Source organism: Schistocerca cancellata, chromosome 11, assembly GCF_023864275.1.
Source record: "Schistocerca cancellata isolate TAMUIC-IGC-003103 chromosome 11, iqSchCanc2.1, whole genome shotgun sequence".
NCBI classification, from domain to species: Eukaryota; Metazoa; Arthropoda; class Insecta; order Orthoptera; family Acrididae; genus Schistocerca; species Schistocerca cancellata.
Genome location: NC_064636.1, coordinates 42,380,839 through 42,399,536, shown reverse-complemented (window position 1 = coordinate 42,399,536; position 18,698 = coordinate 42,380,839). Strand labels below are relative to the sequence as shown.

Here is an 18,698-nt window from a genome sequence, read left to right as displayed (position 1 = left end):
GTGGATCTTTGTTGAACTTCGTCCTGAAGTGTCGTTGCACTGTTATGACTGACTGATGTGAGTGCATTTCAAGCATGACATACGCTTTCTCGGCTCCTGTCGCCATTTTGTCTCACTGCGCTCTCGAGCGCTCTGGCGGCAGAAACCTGAAGTGCGGCTTCAGCCAAACAAAACTTTATGAGTTTTTCTACATGTCTGTAGTGTGTCGTGACCATATGTCAATGAATGGAGCTACAGTGAATTTATGAAATCGCTTCAATCATTTGTAATAGCCCTGTACATTGCTCTCAGCCGCTCACACAATTGTGCGATGGGAGATGGACCTACAGCCTAACAACCCACAAACATTACTGAAGATACCAACATCGGCAAGTATTCCAAAGGTAGTGACAAAATTACAACAGTGCAATATACATCTTCCCCTTTCCTTATCTAACGCCATAACTGACTGTTTCTGGAGCAGAATCCGAGAGGAATTCATAACAAAATTGGCTTGGAGCATTACTTCCTGCCTTGACCACTTCAACTCCCCCAGGGTTCTAAAAATTCCTTGAATCTTTCAGAACTACATGAGATTTCCATGAAATTACACTTTCCTGAGAAGACAGTTTTATGGTAGCAACAAGTCATCACTGTACAGACCAGTGAAAGCAGATACATGATAATTTCAGAAGGTTGAAAGATTTAAATACCTAGGAGAATGGACAGTAATTGATCTGACAGAAAAAGAACCTCTGGAAGGACTATTATACAAGATGAACGTACCATACAAACTCTCTATCAACATTTACAGTAAGAAGAACCTTTCACTCAGTGCAAAATTAAGACAATGCCAGACAAACGCTGTCCCTGAAGACCTGTACTCAGCAGAAATTCTGCACTCTATACGGATATGATTACTTAGGAGGCTTAACTTGCAGAACGGACGATTTCCAGGAAGGTAATAGGACTTTGAAGAATGGGATATTGTCAACATATAAAAGATGAGCAAACCAAGAACTGTATACCCAGACAGGGAGGTCTTCATATGGTTTTAGGATATCATGGACTGTAATGAAACTTCCTGGCAGCTTAAAACTGTGTATCGGACTGAGACTCGAACTTGGGACCTTTGTCTTTCGCAGGCAAGTGCTCTTGCTTCTTAGCTACCCAAGCACGACTCATGCCCCGTCCTCACAGCTTTACTTCTGCCAGTAACTCGACTCCTACCTTCCAAACTTTACAGCAGCTCTCCTGCGAAAGTTGGAAGATAGGGGACAAGGTACTGGCAGAAGTAAAGCTGCGAGGACGGGGCGTGAGTCGTGCTTGGGTAGCTCAAATACTAGAGCACTTGCCCGCGAAAGGCAAAGGTCCCGAGTTCGAGTCTCGGTCTGGCACACAGTTTTAATCTGCCATGAAGTTTCATATCAGCACACACTCTGCTGCAGAGTGAAAATCTCATTCTGGAATCATGGACTGTGTTCTTCAGTCACATACTTCGGATGGACCAGGTCAGGTAGATGCATTAAGATAATACACTTTCATCTGAACACGAGAATGAAAGTGCACTGGATCTGAGAGGTACAAAAGGAATCTGCAATTAATAGGAATTTAGTAAACAAAGATTTACAACAAGGTGACTTTAAAATTTAAAAAAAACTGAGGTTGCCATAGATTTCTAGCACAGAATTAAATCCATGACAAAAAGACCATGGGAAGAGGAGTGATGAAGGCTCCAAAGAATGAAATTAAAGAATAGTGGACAAGGATAGAGACCAGAAGAGAAGTAGATGGTCTGATTAATATTGTCGTTTAACACTATCTAAACACTGGTAGTAAACATCGATTAACTGTGCATGAAAGCATGACATTTGTTGCGAGCAGCAGAAAGTGAAAATCTTTGTGGAAATCGGTATGACACCTTTAAACTCAGTTAGTTGAGCCTTCTGGCAGCCCGTAACAGCTCTACTCCGCAGAAGCCATGCACCCAAAACTCTGCTACATTGAGCTGACCGACCACCATCTGCTTGGAAAACATCACCCAACATCAGCAGTTATAAAAATATCGTTAATATTTTCCATAATTTCCCCTCAGCTGCTACTCAAATTATGCTCTGTCATATAGATAAATACGAATTTGGTCTTCTGCAACTGTATGTTTTGTTTGTGTCTACCAATAACAATACGAGGTGCATTCAAGTTCTAAGGCCTCCCATTTTTTTTCTCCGGACTGGAAAGAGCATTGTTTTAAAATGAGGCCGCGTTCATTGTCAATATGTCCCAGAGATGGCAGCACCGTACGGCAGATGGAATTTTACCGCCAGCGACGAGAATGAGAACTGTTTTAAATACTTAAAATGGCGACGTTTTCCTTACTTGAACAGCGTGCAATCATACGTTTTCTGAATTTGCGTGGTGTGAAACCAATTGAAATTCATCGACAGTTGAAGGAGACGTGTGGTGACGGAGTTACGGATGTGTCGAAAGTGCGTTCGTGGGTGCGACAGTTTAATGAAGGCAGAACATCGTGTGACAACAAACCGAAACAACCTCGGGCTCGCACCCACGGGTCTGACGACACGATCGAGAAAGTGGAGAGAATTGTTTTGGGGGATCGCCGAATGACTGTCGAACAGATCGCCTCCAGAGTTGGCATTTCTGTGGGTTCTGTGCACACAATCCTGCATGACGACCTGAAAATGCGAAAAGTGTCATCCAGGTGGGTGCCACGAATGCTGACGGACGACTACACGGCTGCCCGTGTGGCACGTTGCCGAGCAATGTTGACGCGCAGCGACAGCACGAATGGGACTTTCTTTTCGTCGGTTGTGACAATGGATGAGACGTGGATGCCATTTTTCAATCCAGAAACAAAGCGCCAGTCAGCTCAATGGAAGCACACAGATTCACCGTCACCAAAAAAATTTTGGGTAACTGCCAGTGCTGAAAAAATGATGGTGTCCATGTTCTTGGACAGCGAGGGCGTAATCCTTACCCATTGCATTCCAAAGGGCACTACGGTAACAGGTGCATCCTACGAAAATGTTTTGAAGAACAAATTCCTTCCTGGACTGAAACAAACACGTCCGGGAAGGGCTGCGCGTGTGCTGTTTCACCGAGACAACGCACCCGCACATCGAGCTAACGTTACGCAACAGTTTCTTCGTGATAACAACTTTGAAGTGATTCCTCATGCTCCCTACTCACCTGACCTGGCTCCTAGTGACTTTTGGCTTTTTACAACAATGAAAGACACTCTCCATGGCCGCACATTCACCAGCCGTGCTGCTATTGCCTCAGCGATTTTCCAGTGGTCAAAACAGACTCCTAAAGAAGCCTTCACCGCTGCCATGGAATCATGGCGTCAGCGTTGTGAAAAATGTGTACGTCTGCAGGGCGATTACGTCGAGAAGTAACGCCAGTTTCATCGATTTCAGGTGAGTAGTTAATTAGAAAAAAAATCGGAGGCCTTAGAACTTGAATGCACCTTGTATTTTCAATGCCTGTAAAGCATTTCCATTGCAAGCCTAAAACACGTATAATAAGATCCTCATCCAACTCCACAGAACAAGAAATGATTTTAAACTGAACAAAAAGTATAAACTATACCATTTGATTCCAAATTATAGACAACTGAAGATGTCTAGCATGAAGAGACAAAATATGTTTGGTACACACAAATTAAACATTCATTTTCAAAAGAAAATTTTTCTTTATCTGTCCAATAAAGCATATGTTCTAAAAATGTTCACTGTCATCATTTTAATCTGTGTGCAACATATTCAGAACTGTTTCTGATAATTTACATTCTGTAATCCATTATTGAGACATATTTTTATCTATCTTTTGGGGTGGCTGCACCTGAGAGCCTTTAATTACAAGTCACTTCTGGTTCATTTCCGCACACTGCTCAGTTTATGATGAACTACAGAGTGTATAATTTCAACACTAATGGTCTGGAACACTGTGTACAGCGACTGGACAAAAATAAGGAAATGCTGGAAAGAATACGTGGTGTCACCGCCAGACACCACACTTGCTGGGTGGTAGCCTTTAAATCGGCCGCGGTCCGTTAGTATACGTCGGACCCGCGTGTCGCCACTATCAGTGATTGCAAACCGACCGCCGCCACACGGCAGGTCTAGAGAGACTTCCTAGCACTCGCCCCAGTTGTACCGCTGACTTTGCTAGCGATGGTTCACTGACAAATTACGCTCTCATTTGCCGAGACGATAGTTAGCATAGCATTCAGCTACGTCATTTGCTACGACCTAGCAAGGCGCCATTACCATTTACTATTGAGATTATGAATAATGTACCGTCAAGAGCGATGTTCACCATTTATGGATTAAAGTTAAGTATTCCACCCGCTATGTCCATTTTTACTAAAGTCTAATTTCCTTGTCCTGTTCCAGACCTCATGCCAGCCTGCATGAGCTAAAACGCGTGCCTTTCGGCTTCCTCAAATATCACGGTGTTGGCTCTCCTGCCAACCCACAACAGAATACATGATTGATAATAAATGTAGACACTAGCCACCGCTGCAGATTGTGCTGTTGTATTTGACCACAAACGGCATCTGTGCAATCCCCTCAACGTCGCAAGTGTCAGTTATGATCAGAATAGTGTTCTATGTAGCTGCAAGTGCATTATGTCAGTACTAAATAACTTTGAACATGGGCAAATTGCTGGTGCTCATATGGTGGATACTTACACTATGTGATCAAAACTCTCTGGACACCTGGCTGAAAATGATTTGTAAGTTCGTGGTGCCCTCCATTGGCAATGCTGGAATTCAATATGGTGTTGGCCCACTCCTAGCCTTGATGACAGCTTCCACTCTCGCAGCCGTACGTTCAATCATGTGCTGGAAGCTTTCTTTGGTAATGGCAGCCCATTCTTCACAGAGTGCTGCACTGAGGAGAGATATCCACATCGGTCCATGAGGCCTGGCACGAAGCCAGTGTTCCAAAACATCCCAAAGATGTTCTGTAGGATTCAGATCAGGACTCTGTGCAGGCCAGTCCATTACAGGGATGTTATTGTCGTGTAACCACCACGCCAAACGCCGTCCATCATGAACAGGTGGTCGATAGTGTTGGAAGATGCAATTGCCATCCCCAAATTGCTCTTCAACAGTGGGAAACAAGGTGCTTAAAACATCAATGTAGGCCTGTGCTGTGATAGTGCCACGCAAAACAACAAGCGGTGCAAACCCCGTCCATGAAACACATGACCACACCGTAACACCACCACCTCCGAATTTTACTATTGGCACTAAACACACTGGCAGATGACATTCACCAGGCATTTCCCATACCCACACCCTGCCATCAGATCGCCACATTGTGTACCGTGATTCATCACTTCAAATAACGTTTTTCCACTGTTCAATTGTCCAATGTTTACACTCCTAACACAAAGTGAGGCACCGTTTGGCATTTACCAGAGTGATGTGTGGCTTATGAGCAGCTGCTCAACCATGAAATCCAAGTTTTCTCACCTCCTGCCTAACTGTCATAGTACTTGCAGTGGATCCTGATGCAGCTTGGAATTCCTGTGTGATGGTCTGGACAAATCTCTGCCTACTACACATTACGACTCTCTTCAACTGTCAGCGGTCTCTATCAGTCAACAGACAAGGTCGGCCTTTACGCTTCTGTGCTGTACGTGTCCCTTCACATTTCCACTTCACCATCAGATCGGAAACAGTGCACCTAGGGATGTTTAGGAGTGTGGAAATCTCTCGTACAGACGTATTACGCAAGTGACACCCAATCACCTGACCACGTTCGAAGTCCGTGAGTTCTGCGGAGTGCCACATTCTGATCTCTCACGATGTCTGATGACTACTGAGGTCGCTGATATGGAGTACCTGGCAGTAGGTGGCAGCACAGTGCACCTAGTATGAAAAACATACATTTTAGGGGTGTCCAGATACTTTTGATCACATAGTGTGCATAACCAAGAGGGTTGAAGTATTTGATGTTTCAAGGGGAATTGTATTGAAGATGTATACCACATACAGAGAAAGCAAAAAAGCAGTACTGACTAAGTCATAATGCAAATGAAAGTGTTTGTTGAGTAATCATGAGAGACGGTCATTGAAGAGGACAGTAGCAAAAAATAAGAGAATGACAGATGTAAAAGTCACTGTATAACTGCCTGTCGTACTCGTGAAAATTGTCAGCACCGAAACAACACAACGCAAACTCCAAAAGCAGGGAATTACAGGTCTAGGTGGAATTCCAGAACACCACTCAGTGATGCAAATTCCTGATGTGATACTGAAGCCATAAAACCTGGTCTATGGAGCAATGGAGAATGTCATTTGCTTGGATGAGTCTTGTTGAACACTGTTTCCAACACCTAGCCAAGTTTAAACCCCAAGAACAAAACATAGGGAGTGTTCGGTGATGATTTAAGCAGCCATATAGTGATATCACTTTCCCTCCACCCCCCCCCCCCCCCCACCCATCTGTCTTCTGACCAGTTTGATGCAGCCTGCCACGAATTCGTCTTCTGTGCTAATCTCTTCATCTCAGAGTAGCACTCGCAACCTACGTCCTCTATTATTTTCTGAATGTATTCCAATATGATAGGACATCTGTTAAGACATGAGGGAATGGCTTCCATGTTACTAAAGTGCGCGTCATTTATCACGGTGGCCGAGTTTAAGTTCGTACTGCGCATCTGACATCACAAAACACAGTCAGCCAATGAACAGAGAACGACGCCGCCACACCTCGACTGCAGTGCAGAGCACGGACGAGTGTCTTCAGTTTTAGAAACGTTCAGTCATAAATAAAGTAACTGAACAAAAGCAATGCCTGGATAGCGGAGTTTCTTTTATAGAAAGTTTGGAAAAAGCATTCTTTATACCAATTGCTTCATATTCTATTAATTAATTAAAAGAAACAAGCAATAACCCTCCTAATTCAGGCGATAGCAAGGAAAGGTGTTTGTATCATTCTCACTAACCGCTTTTTCGCAATAAAGAACAGCGTTAATTGTTTATTTCCTATTGTACTTCAACGAAACGTGAGTAATTCATGCTCATACCAACAGTGTGTCGGTATTTTGCGTCCTACTTTATAGTTCTCCAGGAAGCATATTGTATGATGAGCTGCGTTAGCGGATAGTTTTAGGGTTTGGCTGATAAGCAAAAGGTTCCGAGATCAAACCCTGTTTTAGCGCTTAATATTTTCTTTATTTACAAACAATATCGAAGTGTCTTACTTCATCAATTTTATTCGTTTGAATGTAAATTTTTGAAATTTCTAGTGGCAACTAAAATCAACCATATGGAAAGAATACGCTATGGACTTTTACCTCTGCAAACTCTTCAAAATTTCGTACAGTGGTTTACTACATCTAATGCTGCACAATAATTGTGTTGAACATCGAAAGAAAATTAAGTCATTTATGGGGGGAAGGTATCAGTCAAGAAGATGTGTAAAAATCAAATTTTTGGGCCAAATAGTTTTTGTGAAATCGAATGATAAGTGTGTCAAAGCAGTCGGAACACCATGTGTCTGCACAGGCGAGCAGTGCAGTGATGACAAAATCGCGTACAGCGCGGAATGCGGGGAGCACGTCTCTGTAGCAGCGAAAGGGTTAATGCGGCCGTGGTGGCTTTACTTCACAAACTGCGCGCTCCCCCCTAAACGTAAGTTTGTGAACTATACTATGACGCTGCTTCTCTTGGCGCGTACAACTGGCAACGCAGCAATCTTCCGCGTCTGGGCGGGTATGCATGAACTGCCAAGATAAAAAAATTGAAATATAGAGGGAGAAGGCAAAAACTGTAGAGGAAGGCTGAGATTGGAATACATCCAGCACATAATAGAGGACGTAGGTTGCAAGTGCTGCTTTAAGATGAAGAGGTTGGCACAGGAGAGGAATTCGTGGCAGACCGCATCAAAGCAATCAGATGGCTGATGAACCCCCCCCCCTCCCCCCCCCCCAAAAAAAAAACAAAAACAAAAAAATTACTGCCAAGCATCATGTGACTTGGCTGATGCGGACAATCCCCTTTGTTCTCCAATGGTGATGTTGTATTCCAAGATGACAGGACCCCTGCTAACATAGTCCAGAGCTGTTTAGTGAGCATGAAGATGAATTGTTACATTTCCCTGGCCACGACAGTCACCAGATCTCAATATTATTGAGCCTTTGTGGTATACTTTGGAGATAAGTGTGTGTGGCTCCTATACCTCCTCCATCATCAACTGAGTTTGCCACTACTTTGCAGGAAGATGAAATATTACTGTATCTCATTGCTCCCTATCAGAATCCCTCGGAGAGCATTAAAGATAAACACCAGTCCTAATTGTGTATTTTGAATATGCCAAAAGCATTTAACATTGTTCTTATGTGAGAAACACAATATAAATGTGAAATTAATACTGTAACAAATCGAAAGAAATAGAGCACGTCGTCAGCATGTACCAGTAAACCTATCGTTATAAAATTACCATCGCAAATTAAATGGAACACATAAATAAAGCACTTTAATTGGATCTCCGATATATGTTAGCACTAAAATTCAGGCTCTAGTTGATTTGTTATACACAAATTTAGAAATGTAATTGTTACCTGTAACATAATTGGTCAGAAAATGTTATATTAACTCGTAACTAAGTTGAAAATAGGTTCACCTTGTTCAGCACTGAGATTGTAAAGTTTTAGCAAAGTGTATCTCATATTCTTTTTAACTTCTAATTGTGATTTTACATAAAACTGTAATTTTCATTGTATGTAATTGTTAACAAAAGCATAAATAGAGGTCGTGCAGGTACCTTGGGGCACTCATTTTTTGGCTAGGGTTGTGAGCATATGTATTGTAAAGTGACTCGTTTGTTGATTGTTGTGAACTCTGTGTCGTTTGATGTCAACTTTGGGCACATCTGATGTAACCGGTACAGTTCACCAGGCTCGGACACCAAAGTCCTGGAAATATATTGGTGTTAAAACTGCACTGTACTTTGGAACTTATTTGGGAGTCTTCCGCAATCCTTTTCATAGGCTGCACAGCGACGAGACAAAAATCCAGGAATTTTACAAAACCCCGAGAATAAACAACTCTCAATGTTGACGTGAAAACAACAGTGCACGGACTGGGCATTTCACTCAAAACATTTACAACACGGAGGAGAAAATATAAACATCTCAAAGAATAATATACAGTTCACTCGGAAACCGTACAGAGCCTGTATTCATCCATTTTAAGATGACTGGAAGCTGTTTTGAATGCCAACTATTTTTCTACACCGTACTGGGCATCAGAATGTGTTGCGTTTTTGGTGTTCCACATTTTTGTCCACTCCCTGTATGCACTGTGCATCTCAAAGAATAATATACAATTCACTCGGAAACTGTACAGAGCCTGTATTCATCCATTTTAAGATGACTGGAAGCTGTTTTGAATGCCAACTGTTTTTCTACACCGTACGGGGCATCGGAATGTGTTGCGTTTTTGGTGTTCCACATTTTTGTCCACTCCCTGTAAGCACTGTGCATCTCAAAGAATAATATACAATTCACTCGGAAACCGTACAGAGCCTGTATTCATCCATTTTAAGATGACTGGAAGCTGTTTTGAATGCCAACTGTTTTTCTACACCGTACGGGGCATCGGAATGTGTTGCGTTTCTGGTGTTTCACATTTTTGCCCACTCCCTGTATGCACTGTGCCGTCTGACAAATGTTGAGAACTGTAGAACTAAAGAACGGCAAGTGGAAGGAACTACTGTAAAACTATTTCCAGAACATACCGGCCTCGGGCGAAGCAGCAAGTGCAGTGCCCGCAACATTTGGACCTGGTACAGAAACACATCCTCAGAGAAAAATATCCTCAGGGGCGCAAAAGTGAATTGTGGGAACGGGCTGGCGACTTACCTAGAGCTGCGGTCCTCACTGAGGCTCCTGCGGTTGCGAGGACTGTTGCCCGTGGCCGACGCAAACAGGCTGGCCGCCGGGGACAGGAACCTCCGCAGTCCCGAGCTCTTCGTCTTCTGCTGCTGCTGCTGCTGCTGCTGCTGCTGCTGTTGTTGTTGTTGTTGTTGTTGTTGTTGTTGCTGCTGCTGCTGCTGCTGTTGTTGTTGTTGTTGCTGTTGTTGCTGCTGCTGCTGCTGCCGCAGCTGCTGCTGTTGTTGTAGTTGCTGCTGCTGCTGCTGACGGTGCTGCTGCATTGGCGATGCACGCAGCTTCGGCACGGCCTGTTGCGGACGGGCGCCTGCCGGCGGTTGCGGTGACATCGCGGTCCGACGCACGACCGGTGAGATGGGCTTCGGCTTGATGGCGTCCCGGTCCGGAGAACTCGTCAGCTGCTTCGGGGGTGACGGCGTAGAGGCCGACGGCTCGGCCTGCGCCGACGGCTGCCTCTTCGGCGGTGTCGACGGCTTCTCCACCAGCGCCGTAACCTTCACGGTCTGGTAACCTGTTCGCACATCCAGTTTCCGTCATTAGCTCACTCCTCACAAAGAATAATTAAGATTTTCATCACATTTCCGTCTCCAGTACCTACAATGCTCCCCCACTCGATTACGCGTGTGTGCTTTTCATTACATTCAATTGTAATCAGAAATCTTTCATTGCTATTTATTGTCATAAACTATAAAACTTAATTTTTCCAGAATAAAATTAGATCAAACAATGGAAAATCTGGAAGTCGCTACTTGCCTCATAGAGAAGACACTGGGTGGTAAACAGGCACATTTATTATTTTTTTAATTTATTTATTGTTCTGTGGGACCAAATTAAGGAGAAGTCTCCGCGGTCATCAAACCAGCCAATACGTGAAATTATAACACAATAGATAAAATGAAATATAAAAAACATATTCAGGTGACAAGTCGTAAGTTTAAATAAAGAAAATCAACAATGTAACATTGGAATTTGCTCAATTTTTCAGCTCTTCCGAGAGCTCCCCAACAGAATAGAAGGAGTGTGCCATGAGGAAACTCTTCAGTTTAGACTTAAAAGAGTTTGGGCTACTGCAAAGATTTTTGAGTTTTTGTGGTAACTTATTGAAAATGGATGCAGCAGAATACTGCACTCCTTTCTGCACAAGAGTCAAGGAAGTGGATTCCACATGCAGATTTGATTTCTGCCTAGTATTAACTGAGTGAAAGCTGCTAACTCTCGGGAATAAGCTAATATTGCTAACAACAAACGGCATTAAAGAAAATATATACTGTGAGGTCAATGTCAGAATTCCCAGACTATTGAACCAGGGTCAACAAGAGGTTCTCAAACTTACACCACATATAGTTCGAACAGACCGTGTTTGAGCCAAAAATACCCTTTTTGAATCAGAAGAATTACCCCAAAAAATAATACCATATGACATAAGTGTATGAAAATATGCGAAGTAGACTACTTTTCGTGTTGAAGTGTCACTTATTTCAGATACTGTTTTAATGGTAAATAAAGCAGCATTTAGCTTCTGAACAAGATCCTGGACATGGGCTTTCCACAACAGCTTACTATCTATCCAAACACCTAGGAACTTGAACTGTTCCATCTCGCTTATAATATGCCCATTCTGTCTGATCAAAATATCAGTTCTTGTTGAATTGTGAGTTATAAACTGTAAAAGCTGAGTCTTGCTGTGATTTAGCATCAAATTATTTTCCACAATCCACAAACTTATTTCATGAACTACATTATTTGATACTGTTTCAACTTTACACACAAGACACTTCACTACCAAGCTGGTGTCATCAGCAAACAGAAATATTTTTGAATCATCTGTAGTACTAGAAGGCATATCGCATAAAAAGACACCACATGTAGGCTGATCATGATGTCATTCAGACCTATCCTCATCTGCTTTATGATGTCAACATTACGGTGGAGGTGGAGAAGGATGGGAAGTTACCCTTTCCAGATGTGCTGGTGGAGCGAAAATCAGATGGACGTCTCTGACATTCTGTGCACAGAAAACCGACACATACAGATTTATATCTAAACGCGCGTAGTTTTCACCACCCAGCTCAGAAGAGAGCTATGCTGAATACCTTGGTACACAGAGCAAGGACTATTTCGGACAAGGATTATCTCGGCTCCGAGATTAACCATCTGATGACGGTCTTCAGAAAAAATGGATATTCCGATCGTGATATCAGATCTACTCTGGCGAAGAAACCTAGGAAGGATGCTGTCCAAACAGATGAAAAGGACCAACACATAGCGCGGCTTCCATTCTGCGGTGCAACGACCAGCAAGATCGGCAGAGTCCTGAGCTGGCAAGGAATCAGACCAGTCTTCTGGCCACCCAGGAAGATTAAGGAAATGCTGCGACCCGTGAAAGATAATCTTGGCCTGAGAGTACCAGGAATTTACAGCATTCCTTGCGAGTGTGGCAAAAATAATGTGGGCCAGTCTATAAGAACTGTTGCCGATCGCTGTGTGGAACATCAGCGTCACATGAAATCAGGTATCTTGAAAAATCAGCGGTGGCTGAGCACAGTTTGTTAAATAAACGTAAGATTTTATTCGATGAAACAAGACCACTTGCTCATGTTTCAAACTATTGGGACTCTGTCATCAGGGAAGCAGTTGAAATTAGACTCTGTGAAAATAATTTCAACAGAAACTCTGGTTATGCACTCAGCAATACATGGAAGCGCGCAATTGATAAAGAAAGAGCGCAGAGGGAGACTTGTTACATTCCTCGCAGTTCTCCGCCTGTTGTGATGGATGGTGCTGCAAGTGACGCTGGATAAAGTGCGCGAAGAAAATCTATGGATATAGAGGCCACCACCTCGGTACACGCCGTTTTCACCGTGACGTCATCCAGCCAATGAGAAGCTGTCCACTGCTTATAAAAGCAGAAGCCTCACCGGTCCACGACAGTCAGTTTTACCCCTGATGAAGATGATGGAGGTAGTCATCGAAAGCTTGGGATGTTATCCAAATTTGACGTGGCAAGTAAACTGAGAACTTTTTATGCAAGGACTCCATCGCAAAAGACTTCATAGTCATAGAAGGCATATCATTTATATAAATAAGAAACAGCAGTGGCCCCAGCACTGACCCTTGGGGAACGCCCCACTTAACAGTGCCCCATTGGGACTGAACTTCACTACCACTTTCAATATTGCAGAGAATTGCCTTCTGCTTTCTGTTCTTAAAGTAAGAGGCGAACGAAATGTAAGTTACTCCTCTTACTCCATAATGGTCCAACTTCTGCAGTAATATTTAGTGGTCAACACATCAGATAAAGACTGTTAGATATTTACATGGTGTCCAGAAATGTTGCGACAAACTTCAAGGGGTTGTAGAGGGTGTCTTGAGGAACAAATCAAGGATAGGATCCAGTGTCCAGAAACATCATCCGACAATGCTACAAAGCATCGTAGTTATACAGGCACCGGTGTCTGCCACCATGCTTCCCTCGGACAGACAAGCCTCGGACAATGTAAGATGTAAACAGGAATAATACATCTGAAATTGTCAGAAGAGTGGAGATGAATTAAGCAGGAAGGTGAGTTGTTCAAACAAGGGTAGAATACCGGTAATCAAATGTAAGTCCATGTTCAGAAAAGATTGCTCTGTATTGAGAAATGTATTACGCTGTGTTGCAGTTCAGCACCACTGTTGATAAACTTTAACATCAGAGCAGTAACGCAGGAGAAGCAAGAAACATTCCAGAGCAGGAATAATGATACTACACAGAATAGGGATCAGTGACAAAGACTGAAGTTGATGGTTGATGTAGTCCTTCTGAATGAAACAAAGAGAAACTTTGAAGAACTGATGTATGCAATGGACTGCATACTTATCATAAATTACAGCTTAAAAACTGGTTAAAAACATTAAAGTGATAAGAACTGGTTGAAAGTAGAAAGTTGTATGCTGAACTACAAAACTGTGAAAGACACAGAGGTAGTCAGACTGGAAAAATTCTCTCATTGAGAGACCAATATTACACAGGATAGCTCAGACAAGAAATACACTGATGGAAAAAAATCACACCACCAAACAATAATTAATGCAGATTAATGAAATTTCGAAAATACACTACTGGCCATTAAAACTGATACACCAAGAAGAAATGCAGTTGATAAATGGGTATTCATTGGACAAATATTTTATACTAGAACTGACACGTGATTACATTTTCATGCAATTTGGGTGCATAGATCCTGAGAAATCAGTACCCAGAACCACCACCTCTGGCCATAATAAAGGCCTCGATACGCCTGGGCATTGAATCAAATAGAGCTCAGATGGCATGTACAGGTACAGCTGCCCATGCAGCTTCAACACGATACCACAGTTCATCAAGAGTAGTGATTGCCGTATTGTGACGAGCCAGTTGCTCGGCCACCATTGACCAGACGTTTTCAATCGGTGGGAGATCTGGAGAACGTGCTCCCCAGGGCAGCAGTCAAACATTTTCTGTATCGAGAAAGGCCCGTACAGGACCTGCAACATGCAGTCGTGCATTATCCTGCTGAAATGTAGGGTTTCGCAGGGATCGAATGAGGGGTACAGCCACGGGTCGTAACACATCTGAAATATAACGTCCGCTGTTCAAAGTGCCGTCAATGTGAACAAGAGGTGACTGAGATGTGTAACCAGAGGCACCCCATACCATCATGCCGGGCGATACGACAGTATGGTGATGATGAATACACACTTCCAATGTGCGTTCACTGCAATGTTGCCAAACACGGATGCGACCATCATGATGCTGTAAACAGAACCTGGATTCATCTGAGAAAATGACGTTTTGCCATTCGTGCACCCAGGTTCATCGTTGAGTACACCATGGCAGGCGCTCCTGTCTGTGATGCAGCGTCAAGGGTAACCGCAGCCACGGTCTCAGAGCTGATAGTCTGTGCTGCTGCAAACGTTGTCGAACTGTTCATGCAGATGGTTGTCGTCTTGCAAACATCTGTTGACTCAGAGATTGAGACGTGGCTGCACGATCCGTTACAGCCATTCAGATAAGATGCCTGTCATCTCGACTGCTAGTGATACGAGGCCGTTGGGATCCAGCACGGCATTCCGTATTACCCTCCTGAACCCACCAATTTCATATTGTGCTAACAGTCATTGGATCTCGACCAACACTAGCAGCAATGTTGCGATCCGATAAACCGCAATTGCGATAGGCTACAAACCGAACTTTATCAAAGTCGGAAACGTGATGGTACGCATTTCTCCTCCTTATACGAGGCATCACAACAACATTTCACCAGGCAACGCTGGTCAACTGCTGTTTGTGTGTGAGAAATTGGTTGGAAACTTTCCTCATGGCAGCACGTTTTAGGTGTCACCACTGACGCAATATCTGCAGTTGGTGTAGTAAGGCAAAGAAAGTCTTCCAATCGTCTCTTTGACACAACGAAAAGGTTGCCAATGTGCTGCAATATTATGAACTCTCTTATGTATTCAAAGCCAATGTTTCTTCCAAAATTTTTCAATCTGAAAGCCCTTAATAGCTGCATAGATACATGTTGGATCAAAAAACTACTCCATAGTCAAAAAGAAAGCTTACTCCGAGTGACTCCTGTAATGCTTTTGGATGACTGTGGATGTCCAGCAGGACTCCACAAATGTTTTATTAGTTCATTAGATCTAAAATCTATTGATGTTAGTCATTATCAACTGAGCTGTAAATCTCTTCTCACATTTTGTAGAACTACAAACGTGAATAAATTGTGTAATTATGTCAATGGGACTTCCATATCTGATAGTGTTAGGAATCTTGCTACACTGGAGGAACATGCTGCCAATTAAGAGTGTCTGTTGGCTTCATTCTCACCCTCAGATACTTATATAATTACTTCCACATGTACTCCAAAACACAGTGTGGCGAGATATTAGCTTTGCTGACTGATGGTTCATACCACTGTTTTTGAGTTGAGCGGTTTATATTCTAAGCTCATTTTTGTGCAATTCTAAATGTTTGATGTCACACGTAGGAATGTTAAGATATCACAGAACACACACGAGTGGAGAATGGGACCACAGCTAATCATAATAGTAATTGCTTACAAAGATAATGTTATGTAAATTGAAGGTGGAGGAGGGAGAAAGGAAAGGAGGCAAAATGAACTCACGATGCCAGCTGCATCAGGATTTTATGCGGAATCAGTGGCGACGAATGAAAATGTGTGCCAGATAGGGGTTTGAACCCAGAGTTGCCTGCTTACCACGCAGTTGCATTAACCACTGGGCCACAGTATTTACCACAACAGCACAGACTGTCTCGGTACACCCCTCAGCCAACCCACATTTGCACACAGCATTACCTGTCAGCAATTTCCATCAGTGTCCTGTGTGCTCACTACTTTAAGATTCCAGCAGAAGGTCGAATGTGATGGCGCATTTCTACTGAAGGTGGTGGTTTCAGTAGACCACTGAGGGGACTCAATTATATGAATTTGTGGTATCTCTCCTTTCAGATGTGTCCGAAAGAACAAACATCACAAGGAATCCACAGCTGTGAAACATATTGTGTACATTGAAGAGAAGGAAAGAAAAGGAAAGGAAAGGGGAAGGGGGAAAGGAAAGGAAAGGAATGGAATGGAAAGGAAAAGGTAAAAGGTAAAAGGGAAAGGGGAAAGGGAAAGGGAAAGGGGAAATGGAAAGGGAAACAGAAATGGAAAGCAAAGGAAAGGGAAAGGGAAAAGGAAAAAGAAAGGAAAGGAAAGGAAAGCAAAGAAAAGGAAAAGGAAAAGGGAAAAGGGAAAGGGAAAACAGAAATGGAAATGGAAAGGAAAGGAAAGGAAAGGGAAAGGGAAAGGGAAAGGGAAAGGAAAACAGCAACAGAAAGGGAAACAGAAACGGAAAGGAAAGGGAAAAGGGGAAGGGGAAGGAAAAGGGAAAAGGAAAGGGAAACTGAAACGGAAAGGGAAAGGGAAATGGAAATAGAAACAGAAATGGAAACGGAAAGGGAAAGGGAAAGGGAAAGGGGAAGGGGAAGGGGAATTGGAAGGGGAAGGGGAAGGGGAAAAGGGAAAGGGAAATGGAAAGCGAAATGGATAGGGAAAGGAAAATGGAAAAGGAAAAGGAAAGGAAAGGGAAACAGAAACAAAAATGGAAAGGGAAACAGAAACGGAAGGGAAAGGGAAAAGGGTAAAGGAAAGGAAAGGAAAGGGACTACTGATGACAGCTGCATCAGGACTTGATGTGGAATGAGTGGTGGTAAGTGAAAATGTGTGCCGGATCAGGATTGCAACCCGGGATCTCTCACTTACAGGTCAGTTGTGTTATCCATACAGTGTTTATCACAATTACACAGACTATCTCAGTACACCCCTTAGCCGACCCACGTTCCCACCTAGTGCCACCTATCCGTAGTCCTCTTGCGTGCCTCCCCCCCCCCCCCCCCCCCCCCCCCCGTCCCCCCACACTCACTTTACCACACTTTCATATAGAGAGAATATTATTACAAGGGTCACTCCACTATTTTTGTAAAAATACACTTTTCATTCTGCATGTGTGAAAGTTTTACAGTGTGTAGATACATCCTTCCCACTTGTTTTCAAACTTAGTTCAACCTGTTCACGTGAGTAGTGCCATCACAGCATGTCTTCGAGACGGCTGCTACACTTGACGTTCGTCAGAATCAATGTGCTGTCGTAGAATTCCTGTGCTGTGAAAACGAGACAGTGGGAAACATCCACAAGAGGTTGAAAAAGGTGTACGGAGATGCTGTACAGTTAGTCGGTGAGCAAGCAGGTTACGTGATTGAGTGGGCACGGCAATATAGCAGCAGGCCTCGTACTGCACACACTCCAGACAATGTGCAGAGAGTTAACGAATTGGTGACTGCTGACAGATACACCACAGTGAACGAATTATCACGCAACGTTGGGATACGGGAAGGAAATGTTTGAAGAATACTGAAAGTGTTGGCATTAAAAAAAGTTTGTGCCAGGCGGGTTCCCAGGATGTTGACAGTGGTTCACAAAGAAACAAGAAAAACGGTGTTCAGCGAACTTTTGGAACAGTACGAGAATGGTGAAGATTAATTTCTCGGAAGACTTGTGACAGGTGATTGAAACATGGCTCCATCATTTTTCACCAGAGACGAAGAGGCAATCAATGGAGTCGCATCGTGCAAATTCACGCAAAAAAAAAAAAATTCAAAACCACACCTTCTGCTGGAAAAGTTATGGCTACGGTGTTTTTCGATTCCGAAGGACTCTCACTCGTGGACATCGTGCCAAGTGGAACCACCATAAATTCTGATGCGTATGTGACGACACTGAAGAAACTTCGAGCTCGACTGAGTCGTGTTCGACCACATCGGCAAAAGCAGGACGTTTTGCTGCCGCACGACAATGCACGGCCACATGTCAGTCAAAAAACCATAGAAGCGATCCCAAAACTCGGATGGACTACACTGAAACACCTGCCTTTCAGTCCTGATCTGGCTCTGTGTGACTATCATCTCTTTGGGAAACTGACAGACTCTCTCCGTGGAACAACGTTTGAAGATGATGACTCCCTTCTGCATGCTGCCAAACAGTGGCTCCAACAGGTCAGTTCAGAATTTTACCGTGCAGGTATACAGGCGCCGGCTCTGAGATGGCGTAAGGCAGTTGAAAGGGATGGAAATTATGTGGAGAAATGAAAATGTTGTTCCTAAAGGATGTATCTCTAGATTTTAAAAGTTTAAAACATGTAGAATGAATGCTGGATTAAAAAAAATACTGTGCATTTCGTTTGGAGTGACCCTCGTACAAGAGGCT

General features: G+C 43.3%; 1 protein-coding gene across 1 annotated transcript in view; it reads right to left on the bottom strand.

The window, feature by feature from the left end:
* Nucleotides 1-13,374, bottom strand: part of LOC126108164 (uncharacterized) — a 193,784-nt gene extending 180,410 nt beyond the window's left edge. The window contains exons 1-2 of the mRNA XM_049913407.1: nt 13,353-13,374; nt 9,880-10,420 (exon numbers count right to left, since the gene is read on the bottom strand). Of these exons, the coding sequence (XP_049769364.1) occupies nt 9,880-10,420; nt 13,353-13,374 (563 nt within the window). The remainder of the gene's footprint in view (nt 1-9,879; nt 10,421-13,352) is intronic.
* Between the last annotated feature and the right edge of the window lie 5,324 nt (nt 13,375-18,698).